At 42.8% G+C, this 14,576-nt stretch overlaps 1 protein-coding gene across 1 annotated transcript; it reads right to left on the reverse strand.

The window, feature by feature from the left end:
- Positions 1–9,442: 9,442 nt before the first annotated feature.
- Positions 9,443–14,402, reverse strand: LOC126575840 (zinc finger protein 62 homolog). The gene is made up of 4 exons (XM_050236789.1): positions 14,353–14,402; positions 12,203–14,292; positions 11,672–11,765; positions 9,443–11,599 (listed from the first exon to the last, which is right to left on the reverse strand). Exons 2-4 carry the CDS (start codon positions 14,279–14,281, stop codon positions 9,576–9,578), a joined length of 4,197 nt encoding a protein of 1,398 aa, XP_050092746.1. The 5' UTR covers positions 14,282–14,292; positions 14,353–14,402; the 3' UTR covers positions 9,443–9,575.
- Between the last annotated feature and the right edge of the window lie 174 nt (positions 14,403–14,576).

A 14,576-nucleotide genomic window follows, 5' to 3' on the forward strand; every position in this document is an offset into this window, starting at 1 on the left:
GATTTCGACGGAATCTCCATCGGCTGTACTGCAACATCGTGCAAGCGTGTTGGATACTCAAATAACAAGAGCGTTGCTCGCTTGGAAAATGATAACCGAGAGAGTGCTGTTCCGTCTGCAACAAAGAACGCTTTCGTATGGAGTGCTGATAACGGACCCCGTGCTCTACGAAAAGTGCTGTGAATTGAAGTTAATTTTTCTGCTGCTACAAATCGAATGTCGATATACTCCGTTGCAATACTCTGCTGCTGGACTGTATGATACGATTGCAAACATAGATGAGATGTTTCGCTGGATAAACGGTTGTATACTGAACGGGACTACGATCAACACTAGCCAAAGGACACCCCAAGGAGATGATTACTGGAACCCAAGAGACTATGAAGGAATCATTCCGTTTGTACAACTGTTTGGTGTTTGAATCAAAGCAAAATCAACTGGGGCACAGATCGTGAAATCACAAAGAGCTTTGCTGTTTGGAAGGAAAGGTGTCATGAACTCGTAACAACATGTATGATCATTAAAATATCAATTATGGTTCTCCAAAATTCGGCACAGCGAAATTCTAAATAAAAACCAAATTATTAACCACTACTTTTGTTGTGTGTTGTTTTATCACTTTTTTCTGCCACCGAATGCATCCGAAAACATTGCAAGATTGATTTTATGCTTCGTTTGAAGGTAAAGTGGTAAGTAAGCTTGTGATTCGCAGCACGTGGTGCTGCGGCCACTCCACAAAAGGTCAGGGAATGTGACGTTGGGTGGTTTGCAAACGTTGCAATCTTCTGATATTGGTGCGATTTAAGTTGTTAGCGTTGAAGGGTTTGTGTGTTTTTATTTTGGCAATGTTTAGACCGGTTGACGGAGTGAAAAAGATCAAACATTTATTAAATATTAGCATGATCTACAAGGTATCATTCTATCCATTATTCCACAGGTGGGTACTAGCATGCCGTTTGCGCCATTGAGAATAATTGTTTTTACTCCCATTGCAGCGGTTGGTATATGGTCTTATATGATTTCATTGATGATTATTTTTTGTTTACGAGCTCATTGACTGATTTATTCATTGTTCTCAGATCATCAGCGTCTGAGGATCCTGCTAACCATTTCAATCTTCTTCCTAAGGCTTCCCAACTCTAAGTTGTCCTTGACTAATTTGAATATTTCCTCGAGTAATGTGTTTGATAAGTGCGATCATTTCTAAATAATTAATGCTTAACTCCAAATCACTTGAGTAAATTGAGTGTACAATTGTTAAGTACCCTATTACAATTCTGGAAGCAATAGCGACCGGATTTTTGGCAAAGTTGTGGATTTGTCGGGATGCAGGGAATTATTGTTTGTTCATGTTTACATTTTTTATATTGGTTTTATGCAGTTTTTTTCGTTTATCATTTTTATTGTTACTAATTTTCAGAATTTCAAGCGAATCAGAAAATGCAAATGAATGAATAGATTAGCTTTGCTAAAATATGTTTTATATACTTCTTATATTACACCAAACAATAATTTGCTGCATGTAAGCCAGGAGCCTCAAACTCGTGTCCCGTCAAACTATTTTGTGCGGCCCGCGAACACTTTTGTTGATACTATATAATTATTGCTCTCTTCTTCCGCTGTATGTTGAGTTGAGCTGAGGGAATGAATTTGATTTTCACTTAATGCGTCTGCGACTACGTTAGTAGGACCAGGTTTGTAGTTTATTTCGTAGTCTTGCTGTTCTGACTATGATTTTCTGCCCTTTAATTTAAATTAATACTTTTGGAAGAAAGCGAAAACGTTCGAGGCTGATGATATGTTTACAAAATAAATGTTTGACCAAACATGTCATTTCTCAATTTTTTTATAGTCCAGTAGACAGCTAGCATCTCTTTTTCCGTAATAGAGTAGTTTTCTTCTGCTTTGTTGAGGGTTCGTGAAGCGAAATGCATGGGATTAACCTTTCCAATTTCTTTTTGATTAAGTACATTTCCTACAGCGTAATTAAATGCATCTGTTGTTGTTAAGAATGGTTTGATGGAATTTAGGTAAGTTAAAACGCCTCTTTAGGTAAACAATGTTTTAAGTGTAGCAAAGGTTTTATTTTCATTTCTACAAATGCTACGTGAGTGATTTATTTGTTTCTGGGTTTCTGGCTTTTTTTTGTCAAATTCTGGATAATTCCCTGGCTGATGCCTTGTATGAATTGCATCTATCTATAATCTTCCATCGATTCTGGTTTAGGTTATTTTGCGTAGAACGTTCTGTTTGGTGCAAATGCATTATGTGAGCTCGATATTGGCTTGCTGGCGATGCTTGGCCTTGGGATTTCAAATGATATCGCGGTGGAATTGCTGGTGATGAACGCACGCACGTGATCTTGCGAGTGGCACAGGGATATTGCCTCGTGGTGTGGGGGTTTGCGGTGGCTAATGGTTTTTAAATGGAGAAGTGGAAAGTGGCTCTCCGAAACTTCTAATAAAAGTATATAAGAGTGTTGCGATCGCTGAACTAATTAGAGTGATCATTTCACAGATGCGAATCTAGTATGTTTCAATGCATGCGTGTTGTTGACATTGCTTTGAGTTGGTTGTCAAGAGTCATTCGATCTCGTTTGTTTTTGTAATACAAACGCACAACTTCCTTGATCTCATTTCAGTTTTTTTGTGTGTCATTTGAAACAAGCAAGCTTCAATATTTATTTTTCTCCTAACCAAATAATAATGGTATCTGTGTTGAAAATCTCTTAACCATTCCAAACAACCCAGGCAGATAAATCCTTAAGATCTAGAAAATCTTTCACAATATTTTGGAGCTATTGCACGCGCGCGCGAGGAAATCTCTCGAGGCAATGAGATAATTCTTGAGGAAGAACTATCACTTTTAGCGTGATTGCTCCTTCTCGGTACTTTCGTCCGCTCGTTTTCGGTGAACGGGATTTCATTGAGTGGTTATTTGCATTAACAAATAAACTAGGTACTGTTGATGATTATCAGAATTGAAAAAAAGCATCCTTTCGTATCTAAAGCTAAAATGTTTGTTGAAATTATTTTGTTCCCTACTAAACACTGGTTATAACTGCAGGAGGGTCTGATGACAATTACGCATTGGCCTAGCTTATTAAAACAACACAATGATTCACAATGTGATAAATGATACTTGCTAATTTTAATCGCACGCTGTTGAAGTATTTGAGTGACACAACTATCGAGGGGTGACCCAAGAAAAATGGTATTCTATTGATGTTCGTGTTCCGGCGAGAAACGCTGTGCACAAAATACTAATTGATGAAGGGTGAAGCGTGAAATTAGAAGCTCTGGGGTTTTATGACGGCAGTATTCACAATTAAAATATTAATATTGCTAATTTCTCCACTCATTCGTCATGGGATACGACATGCTACGAGCAACTCAAAGATAAAAGTATCGATGAGGTTCCTTTCTGTGGATGCTTCCATTTCCATCCTATGACTCATCTTTTTGTTCAGAGTGAGGATCATACTACTCGCATGGTGGATCACTAGTCTTCGATCTCTTCGTGCTGGCACCGAGATGGGACCATAAAATTGCTTCTCGCTTCCGTTGCATCTTATTCCACCGTCTGGTTAAGCTTTGGTTCGGTAAGCTCCCAACGCCTTAACGTTGCGAAACTGCATGTTCTTTGGTGTTCCGCGACGCATCGTCTGGGGTCTTTTTACTATGCCCCCAAGGCTCCACCATCGAGCCGACAAAGGTTTTTTTCAATCTTTTTTCACGCTGATTCTCCTGAATAACACACTCAGCATAGGCTCTGGACCAGGGTACGATGGTCAACATCGTCGCTCCAGAAGCTGCCCCCCTGTTGTGTGGCCCTCCGCGCAGTTTTTATTGCTCAATTCCTCACACTTCAATGGCACAGCACAATCGTTTTCTTTTTCTAAAGTGCATATGCAAACTGCACTAGTTACTTTAGATGATCTCTCAACATGGATGCGTGAGATGGTTCTGATACATCGAAAGTTCGCGTGAGGCCAAGAATTAGTTATAGATTAAATGAAAGATGACTAAACGAATCGTGGCAGCTTCATCTGCATCTGCATAAGATATCAGTATAATTATATATCAGTATTGATAGAAGGCAGTAGCTATGATTAGGTTAAGATAATAAAATAGTGAACTGGTTTTGGTTAAACCACCACGAAAATACATATATTGAGTTGAGGAAACAGTCATCCATTATTTTTGGATAAGTTCAAGGCCATCATTTAAAATACTTTTGGAGGTGCTATTTACATCAAATATGGAACTTTTGTTGGAGAATTGGTTGCCTTTATGATGGTAATTTAACTATCCCTCTCACATAAAAGGTTTCATTGTTATCGGTGAAAACTTGAAGCAATCGAATATCACATGCTTCTCTTGGCTCCAGTTTCTTACCATTAAGGCAAATTTGTAAAGGGTAAAAGAGATGGTAAATATTTAATGCCTGAATTCAACTAAATGAGGAAGAATGATGATGCATTGGAACATTCCTACGAAGCTCTCGGTTTTTCTGACGAGCCATTGCAGAGACGTGGTGCTTTTCGATTTGCTTATCGATCATGACACAACCCCGTTAAAAAACACAACTCCGTTGGCCGCATAAAATGCATGTTTATTATTAAGCTGTACATTATTATTCGGCGCCGTATCGTCACCAAAAACACCATGTCACCATATCACCGAATCAAAAATGTAACATGCATCGACAATTGTCTGAGTTGACTTTCACTTTCAACAAGTTGTATCTCACAAACGAATTCAAGATCGTTGAATTTCGTTGTTCATTCAAATGGGGAATGTATAACATTAGCCAATAAATAATTTCTAGCCCGTTTGCATTTGCCCAAACGATCGTTCCATTATCCTTATTTTAATTTTTTCTCTGTTACATTCATTTTGTATCGTTTTTCTATCGCTATTAACCGAGCTATGGTACATTCGAATTAAACAGTTCCCTCTTTTTACATGTTGTGGTAATGGCAAACATGTAGATTTTTTCAAACAAAAGAAATCTCATGAGTTATGTCAGAAATGGCATAATATTCCAATCGTGCTAGTGTTTTTTCTGAAGAGAGCATGTTGGAGAATTAAAAGTAATTGCGGACTTGATAACAAGACCGAAGTGATGCAAACTCTCTAACAGTTCCAGCATAAGCAGCCGGTTTAAGGCGAAATTGAACAGACCTGGACGGTTTTGAATTATTTTATATTTTTTATTATATTGACCTTTGATATTATGTCTTACACCGGCAATAATTTTTTAGAGCATAAGATATGTGATCGCATTTCTATTGGCCTGGTTCAAAGCATTTGCGACTTTTTTTGCAATTTGCTCTGACGATCCCAACTCAGAAGGTTACAGTAACGTTCAGACAATTTCCATCCACCTCATTATTTAAACGATCGGTCACATGATAACCATTTGGGAAGGCCTCTTTGTGAGCGATTATGTAAAGCCGAATATGCTACGTGATGCTACCTGAGCTTCAGAACATGTGAGCGAAAAGTCAATGTTGCCCATTTGTGAAGCAATGCTGCAGTATGGAGTAAGGACGAAGCGATCGAGAAATGTGGATCGAGAAATTCTGAAAAGAATCATGGATACGCTTGGCCACGAAAGCATGTTTTCTTTCAAACTGTAAGAGACGAAAACAACTGTAATAGTTGTTTGGATGATTGGAGAAGATCGCATCATAGATACCAGATTTTCATATTTCTTTCATTTCGATACGAAATAAAAACTGATTTCGCATGCATTGACAGCATTGACTCAGATAATTCTGTTTTTAATTAATTTTATTTTTACGAACAAACGGTTTGCTCTGAACTACTCCTTCACTTAATTTTCGCCGTCAGGGACCTTTTTTGTTGAATGGAACATTGCGTACTGAAGGTACTCCAATAATTTTGCTTTAAATCGAATCACACAAAGGCGCACCACTAACTGATTTGCTTCGTTCAAACTCTGCACCAGGACGAGCTAATTTATTTTCTAAACGATTTGACAAACTCTACAACTCCTTCATAGTCCCTCGGCATCCGTTGCATGTTGTCAATATTTATAAACCGAAAGATCACATCTGCTATTGCGGAGGCTCTCGAAGGCAACACTATGGCCGAATCACACATTTTGTTTATTGAACGAAACATTGCCGTCAGCGTTCGTAGCGCCACCTTCCATTCCCATGGCGAGTGTTCTCGAGGAGTAAATTGCATGTCCATTTCCACCAACACATAAATGTTCTTCAATTCACACAACTTTTGATAAAGTAAGCAATCCGTGACGAACATATCATAGGAAAGCGTTCCCAGCGTCAATTGAAAGCGAAGCTTTTCGTCTATGATATGCCAAGCGATCGATGCTCTGCGCATTTGGGTGGCCAACACACGAGAACGATATTCTAACACGTTGTAAAGTGACTCGTTAGCGATCCACGAAGTAGGAATTGGCAAGTAAAACTCAAAATTGGAATCAGTGGACATCCTGCTCGATAGAATGTTCTTATGCACTTGCTGATAGAATGATACTTGTTCGCAGACTGCATGAACACGTAGTTATATTATCTTGTTTCCATCGTCCGTGATTCCGTGGTCCCTTCCATGTCATTACGATCATCAAAACCATCGATCAGCAAAAGATTGGCGATGACCGCTACAAATAGTGATCCTCCAATCGCAAGCCACATTGAAGAAAGGGGAATCGCCCCCCCCTGCAACGTTCTGCTCATAGTGAAGCGCATTGGAGGAGAATGAGGGAGACATTTCAGAGAGAAAAGAGGATGTTGGGCAGCATCATTTGCTGCATGCGCTCTCTTACGAATATTCATTCAAAGAAGACAACTTTGCTCCATTCTTGCGACATTTTTAACAGATGAACTTCCCTACAATTCTCTCTCTCAGTTGACGTTTCATAAAGAGACTTGTCGGGCTAAGAACCACAAAAGGCAACAAACCTATACAATTGAAAGTTGTTATTCGTTTAAATAAAATCCTAGCATTTGAACGTATTTATTGTTTGTTGATTTTGATTTGCCAGACGATCAGCTGAACACATTTTCTTAAAAAAACAAGCACACTATTAATGTGCTACGTAACACATTTTTTATCGAAGCGATGAGAGACATTAATATGAACATTTGATGCGATTTAATTCATTTCTATTAATCACATTATTTATTATGCAATGTTATTATTGTATTCCTTTTCAATTTTCCGTCGATTATTAATCTGAACGAATGTTCGTGTATTCTGTCATTTTGATAGTGCGAGGAAAGAACCAGGAGCACTTTTTGAGAGCATTGAAGCTCATTGGAACAATAATAGGTAGCGATCGGTAGTGATCATCCGGGCGGTCAAGTCACTCTATCGTTGGAGACGTTAAAAAAGAAGCACAAAAATCCAAAATTATCCGAAGAAGCAGTAAACATACAAGAAGTTGAATGAAGTAGACGCTTGTTGAGGGTTGGATTATGTGGCGTGGGGCCATGGCCGCCATTCTAACGAAAGAAGAAAAAACAGAAATTATCTCCACCTTTTCATCATCTGCGTTATTTAAATCTTCTCTTATGTATTACTGGCATGGCAACCTTGCAATAAATATATATTTCGAATATGTACAACAAATTCCCTTCTTGTTCTTTTCTCATCATTATTCGCTGCACCATATTATGGCTCAGATGTTTGATAAAACCTATACTCTCATTTTGAAGAGGAAAATAGTGTATACCAAACGTATAACAATAATTGAATGGATATTATCACTAAGGAAGAAACACTTGATCTCAAAACGAAAATAGCTATTCTCGCGATTCTGTTATTTATATTAGATATTTTATATTATACATAACTAATCATTGAGCTCAGCTGCACAAGAAGCTTCTTGACCCCCAGCCAAGCGATCTCACGCATTCATGTACGCAGATCACGCAATTGTAGCAGTTGCATATGCACTTTAGAAAAGGAAAATGATTGTTCGGTTCTGCTGCAGTGTGGAGAATTGAGCAATAAAAACTGTATGAACCTTCCTTTTGGAGCGACGATAGTGACCATCGTACGCTGGTTTCACAGACCTTACTGAAGCGAGAAGCATGTGTTATCCACTAAAATAAGCGTGAAAGAAGATTGAAGGAAACCTTTGTCGGTTCCGACGGTAGAGCCTGGGGGCAATAGCGAAATGACCCCAGACGATGCGTCGTGTAACACCAAGGAACAGATTCGCAACGTTAAGGCGTTGGGAGCTTACCGAACAAAACGTTATCCAGACAGTGGAATAAGATGCAACGGAAGCAAGAAGCAATTTTATGACCGCATCTCAGTGCCACCACGAAGAGTTCGCAGACTAGTGATCCACCATGCGAGTAGTATGATCCTCACTCCGAACAAAAGGATGACTCATAGGATGGAAATGGAAGCACCCACAGAAAGGAACCTCATCGATACATTTATCTTTGAGTTGCTGGTGGCTGCTGTCGTAAAACCTTCACAAATCGTTGCTCATGCCAAGTGCAGAAATATGAATTGCGTGCTTAATCAGTTTTATGCAATCTTTCGACATGTTCGGACATGATGTTCCCTAGTAGTTCGGCGGTAGTGCACTGTCGCTATTGTTCAACAATGATTCCTTCGTTGGTACGACGGTTGGTAGACCACGTTGTTCATTAGAATGGACGCAAATGCTAATGAGTGATAAATCCACTGAACGATTATTACAGTGTTTAATTCGCTAGAAGTCACCATAATCAACTGGTTTTTCGCAAAACACAGAGAACAGACACAGCAGACTTTTACGAGCAAAACGAAGGATCGAGTGGCACGCTAAATGCCATAAAAGGGAAAATTGAGAAGAAATGCGGCACCGCAAAACAATTGTTTGATCGATAAAACTAAAAGAAAACTGTTTTGCATCGTTCAGTCTTTAATCATAAAAATTATATTTATTTTGAGAATCCTAATTGAACAATAAAAAAACTTTTACCAGATGTAATCGGGTCATTTATTCCAAAAGACTATGTTCTTTGTGTAATAGGATAAGAAGCCCTTGATGAGCCACGATATGTTATAAAGATATAAGACTGAGAATACAAATAACTAGTAACAAGAAACATGAATTTAAGCAATGTATTGGGTTATGATTCCACTATATTCTGCAAAACTGAAAGCATGGCTGCGTCGCAATCTAATTTTTGTATCGCTAGTAATGTTTTGCGGTTTTTGCGTTGCTAGTAAATTTCCAGAACTCTATTTCTCAATACAAAAATGCCTATTAATACACACTGGTGCTCGCGTTTTTAAGAATTAAAAACATCCTAAAGCTGATACAAAGTTAACCGAAAGATCACGGTTACGGTTAAGATCACGATCCTAGAGCACAGCAAAGTAGACAGCAAAGGAACAATGTATTATCATCAGAATTGGTTTATTCATTAAAATTTCTAGCAATTCATTGATATCAAGCCAGATAATATAACGTGTAAGACCAGCACATCAAGCCAGATAATATAAGATAGTAATTAAACATCAATCCTACGCCGGTACCACCGGTGTTGCACTTTGCTTTGGTAAGGTCGTGTTTCGCTATTCAAATCCATCGACGTACTCTTCTTCGACTATTTCCTCCCGCATTTCGACGCCTTGCAATGGAATCAGCTCGTCCTGATGTTTCGCTCGGCAGTGTTTCTTCAGCTCGCCCCGTGTCTTGTACCGATTGGGACATTGGACGCAGGTGAACGGTTTCTCGGAGGAATGCGTCAGAATGTGTGCCTGCAGATAGCGTGGTCTCCGGAAGGTTTTACCGCACACGGTGCATGGGTAGGTTTTATCGGACCGATGCTGCTCTACATGCTCCCGATAGCTAAAAAGACGCCGGAAGGTGCGACCACACTCTTCGCACTCGTACGGTTTCTCGCCCGTGTGGAGAGTCATATGTATGTTTAGCTGGTTCTTGAAGGGGAAATTTTTGCCACACACCTCACACTGGTGCAGTATGATGTGCTTCGCGCGCTTGTGCACGTACAATGCACCATAAGTTCTAGCCTTGTAGTCACAGCCAGGGAACGGACAATGGTCCTCTGGGAATTGGCCCACCTGATTCTCGTACCGTTGTTTGCGCAGCTCACGGTACTCCTGCTGCTCCTCCAGGCTCATGTGCTCGGTGACACTATGCCGCTCTAGTTGCCGAGATGTTTTAAAGCTGTTGCCACAACATTCACACTGGAAGCATCCGATTTCTCCCGATCCGTGAGCTCTATCGAAATGTCGTTGCCGTCGATGATGGTCAATAAATCGCCGATCGCAGTGGGAACAGGCGTACGGCTTTTCCCCCGAATGGATACGCAAATGGCGCACCAATCGGTGCCGACTGGAGAACGTTTTCTGGCACTGTTCGCACTTGTACTTCTGGCGCCGTACTGCCGCATGGCGCTGCATGTGATTCCTCCAGCTTTTCCGGATTCGAAACTGTTTTCCACACTCCTCACAAACCAGATCGCCGCTATGGTGCGTGTCGCGATGCTTCGCGTATTTCTTCTCGGAGGTAAACCGTTTCCCACAGTCCTTGCAGTCGTAGCCCAGGCTGTGCCAATGCAGATGATCTCGCAGATCCTCCAATATGGTCAACGGTTCCAAATTGCTGCCTGCCTTTACGCACCGTTGGCATGTGTAGGGTAACAGATCGGCATGCACTGCCAGGTGCTCCTGCAGATCATCATCGTCTGGTGCCATGAACTCGCAAATATGGCACGGTACTAGCTGGTCTACGGTTTCGTCGTCCACATTTTGATCCAGCTCGGCCTCGATAGTGTGCAGGCTCTCCGAATCGCTGAGCATTTCCACCTCATAAGCGATTCCCCTCGGATCGTCTTCCACAACAACTCGTTGATGCCTGATCATGGATCGAAGTTGCCGCTTGTTTTCCTTCCCGTCGTCACGCTGACCGTTTAAGTTGGATAAAAAATCGATCTCCATAGAAACCAAGGCGTCGCTTGAATCGGCTCGTTCGGCTGTTACCGATTCGTCGATCACCTCTTGATTGGAATCCTCTTCAATATCGACCTCGTCATATTCAACTCCTTCGCTCACTTCCCATGCACTCTGCTCTTCATCTTGCTCTTGTTTCGGGAGTTCCAGTAGTCCTACATTTACACGATCCTCGGTGTTGGTGGCCATATCGGCCGTTTCCACCGGTACAACCGGCTCCGTTTCGGTCGCCTTTGAAGAGTATTCCTTTGCATTCGATGCACTTTCCACTTCTGCATTGTTACTACTGCTTCGGGACTGTAGCTCTTGCAGACGTTTGGCGTAATCGCGCTCGCCTTCGAGTTGGTAGGTTTCCAACTGGGCCACCAACGGTCCGTTCCAGTAGAAACTGCGCAGCCGTTCGTCCTGCTGCCGGAACTGACTCAAGAAGCTAAAGGCCGTATCTAGCGCGTCCAGACAGGGTTCACAGATCCGACGGGGATACCGATCGATCACTTCGATCTGCGTTCCGCACAGCTTGTACAGCATCTCCGGTATCATCACGCCATCGACTCGCTCCATCAGCGATATCAGCTTGGATCGCTTCAACAAGCAAATTCGGCAGAAATCGTCGACGCTGGTGGCTGCAAGAAACGGGTGACCGATGTTTTCGTAACTCGACGGGGAATTTAAGACGGGGAACACACGCTACTTACCACGCACTGCCTCTGCGCCCGTCCTTACACTTTTCTCAACGTTTTCCTGCTTTATCAAAACCATTTTTTGAACCGGCGATTCACGGTTCAGAAATTATTCCGAAAGCGCGCACCTTGTTTACCAAGCTTGTTGCAGCCTTGGAGCGTCAGTTGCGACATTTGCGGTAGCAGTATTTTTGTACTGATTTTGACGCATGTGACGATGTGCCGCATCCAGTGTGGCTTTAATTTAAAATGGTCGCTTGTTTAACGGCTCGCGAAGCGTTTCAGGTCCTGCACCTCGTTTGCTTATGATTAGGATCTCGGATTAAGATAGAGATGTGAGAAAGAAGCATATTAAAGAATATCAGATAATCTTGAAAGAGTTGCATGAGAGATGAACATCGGATGTACGCGCAATCATTTCAATGTTTTATTTTACTTTTCTATCCAAGACGGATATTTTAATAAATTCCAATTTAACGCAAGTATTAGACTTCCCAAAATACTCTGGGGAACAACAACAGCTTGAGAATTCTTTCGCCCCTTCTAGTTCTGCTGAATGTATTCAATGATGTACTCCCGCTTTGGCTCGTCCTCAATTTCCAGCGACCCCACCGGTTGTTCAAACACGATCGACTCCTCAACAGTTTCAATCTCTTCGTACTTTGTAACGTCCTCTCCAATGTACGATACCTGACCTTGCAGATCATCTTCCACTAATATTTGCTGCTCGAGCGCCTTCCGCAGAATTTCCCCTTTATCCATCGAATGGTCCGCTATGAGGACGATGTTGCTAACGCTGGCTGATCCGCCGTCTCGCGGTTCCTCTTCCCGTTCTTCCTCATCCACCGCGGGTGGCTCCACCCGATGCCTGTCCCTTTGATGCCGATTATAATCGCTTTTGTACTTGAAGGCGCTTTCACACAGCTCACACTTGAAAGGCCGCTGGTTCGTGTGTGCCTTCTGGTGGTTTAACAGATTCCGGCGTCTCACGAATTTCTTGTCGCACATTTCGCACGCGTAGCGCCGAATGTTCGCGTGTGCGTCCATGTGTTCCCGGTAGGTTTGTCTGCTCAGGAATACCTTATCACACTGGTCGCACCGATACGGATGTTCGGCGCTGTGATAGATCCTCTGATGGCGCTGTAACTCACTCAGCCGTGCAAACCGACGGCCACATTCCTCGCATTCGTGTGCCATGATGTGTCGCAATCGGTGTAAGTAGTAAGCCTGATAAGTGGCACCCACATGCTGACAACCAGGATACGTGCAGGGACGCGGCTCGGACCGCGCCGAACGCTTTTCCGCATCCTGCGATTTTCCCGCTTCCCGATCGTGCGATAGCTGGTGTTGTTTAAGCAACGTTCGAGTGTAAAAGGCTTTGCCACACTCAATGCACCGGTGGCCACGTTCGTTTATGTGCCGTGACCGGTGCACCGTCAGCTGGCCCGGATGTGCGAACGTTTTCGGACACAAGCGACAAGCGAACGGTCGCTCGCCCGTATGCGATCTCTCGTGGCGCTCGAGACGCGCCTTAGTTCCGAAGGGTCGATCGCAAAAGCTGCACCGAAACGTGCCCATCTGTTCGTGGTAATGGTTCCGCATGTGGTACATAAACGTGGGCCGATACTTGATCGTCAGTCCACACACTTCGCAGGTGTATCCTTCCGGATTATCAAACAGCTCGTGCCGATAGCGGACGTGTGCGTACACACTACCGTATCGCAAAAAGCGCTGCGGACAGTTGGGGCATTTGAGGGGATACGAGTGCATCCGGTAATGACGAAGCAGGGTCACCAACGAGGTAATCGGCTTTACCTCTTCTGTCTCTTTACTGCACCCCGGGCAGCTGTGAGGTAGCAAATCGACGTGGGATGCGATGTGATCCCGCAGATCGGCTTCACTCGCCGTCGTTGTCTCACAAATGTAGCATTTTGTCATATCGATCGGCATCGTTTTCATCCCGCCCGTACTGCCACGCTTGATTGCTTCCCGTAGAGTTTGTCGGTTGCGTAGTGTCCGCTTCGGTAGCTGCAGCGAACCAGCGGGTTGTGAGTAGGGATGCGGTGTGGTCTCGGTGGTCTCGGTGGTCTCGGTGGTCTCGTGGTCACATGGAGTCGTGCAGGAAGGTGGCTCTGGTTTGTAAAGTTTTGCCGCTTCCAACTCTGCTAGCTGCATGCCTGGCACTTCTTTCCCCTCCGATACCACCACCTTTTCCCCGAGCAGTGTGGTACCGTGCAAAGCGAGTAGTTTGTCTGCGTGGCTTTCCCGCCGCACCGCCGAATGATTATTTTGAAAATCAAAGAGTTGCTGCACCAGCTGCCCACTCTGGAGGAAGTGTTTCAGCCTGTGTTCGTTCCGGACCAGTTCCAGTTGTACATGGTACGCAAAGTCAAGTTTCGCCAAACAGCGGGAGCAAATGTGGTCCGGGAGATCATGCGTTTGTGCCACCTGGAAGCCCCCCAGCAATCGCTCCAGCATCCCGGCGAGGGTTGTACCATTCAGAGTTGCTTTAAATGGTAGCAGAAACGGAAACTCGCGCAGGCACAACCGGCAAAACCGATGTATAAGGCGTTTCCGGGATACCGTAGCGGCACTATCTGGGTTCAGGTTCCTCGGAAGATCCATTATTGATGCTTCTACAATGCACGGGGATATTAGTAAGCATTTAATTTCAGGACCTTTTCAGTAAAACTCACTCTTTCATGGAAACTACATCAGCGGCCTGCGTTTTTGTTGTTGTTGTTTGTTATTGTTACACAGAACGTAAACAACTATAAATGTGGGATGCAAATGCTCTGGAAACCACATAAACTCATCAACATAATTAATTGAATCGATATTGTGTGCTCTTTTTGTGTGTTTAATTCATTTCAGATTAATAAGAGCTTTTTACAAACAATTAAACCAAACGCAAACGATT

The sequence above is a fragment of the Anopheles aquasalis genome, chromosome 2 (genome assembly GCF_943734665.1).
Source record: "Anopheles aquasalis chromosome 2, idAnoAquaMG_Q_19, whole genome shotgun sequence".
Classification (NCBI taxonomy): Eukaryota; Metazoa; Arthropoda; class Insecta; order Diptera; family Culicidae; genus Anopheles; species Anopheles aquasalis.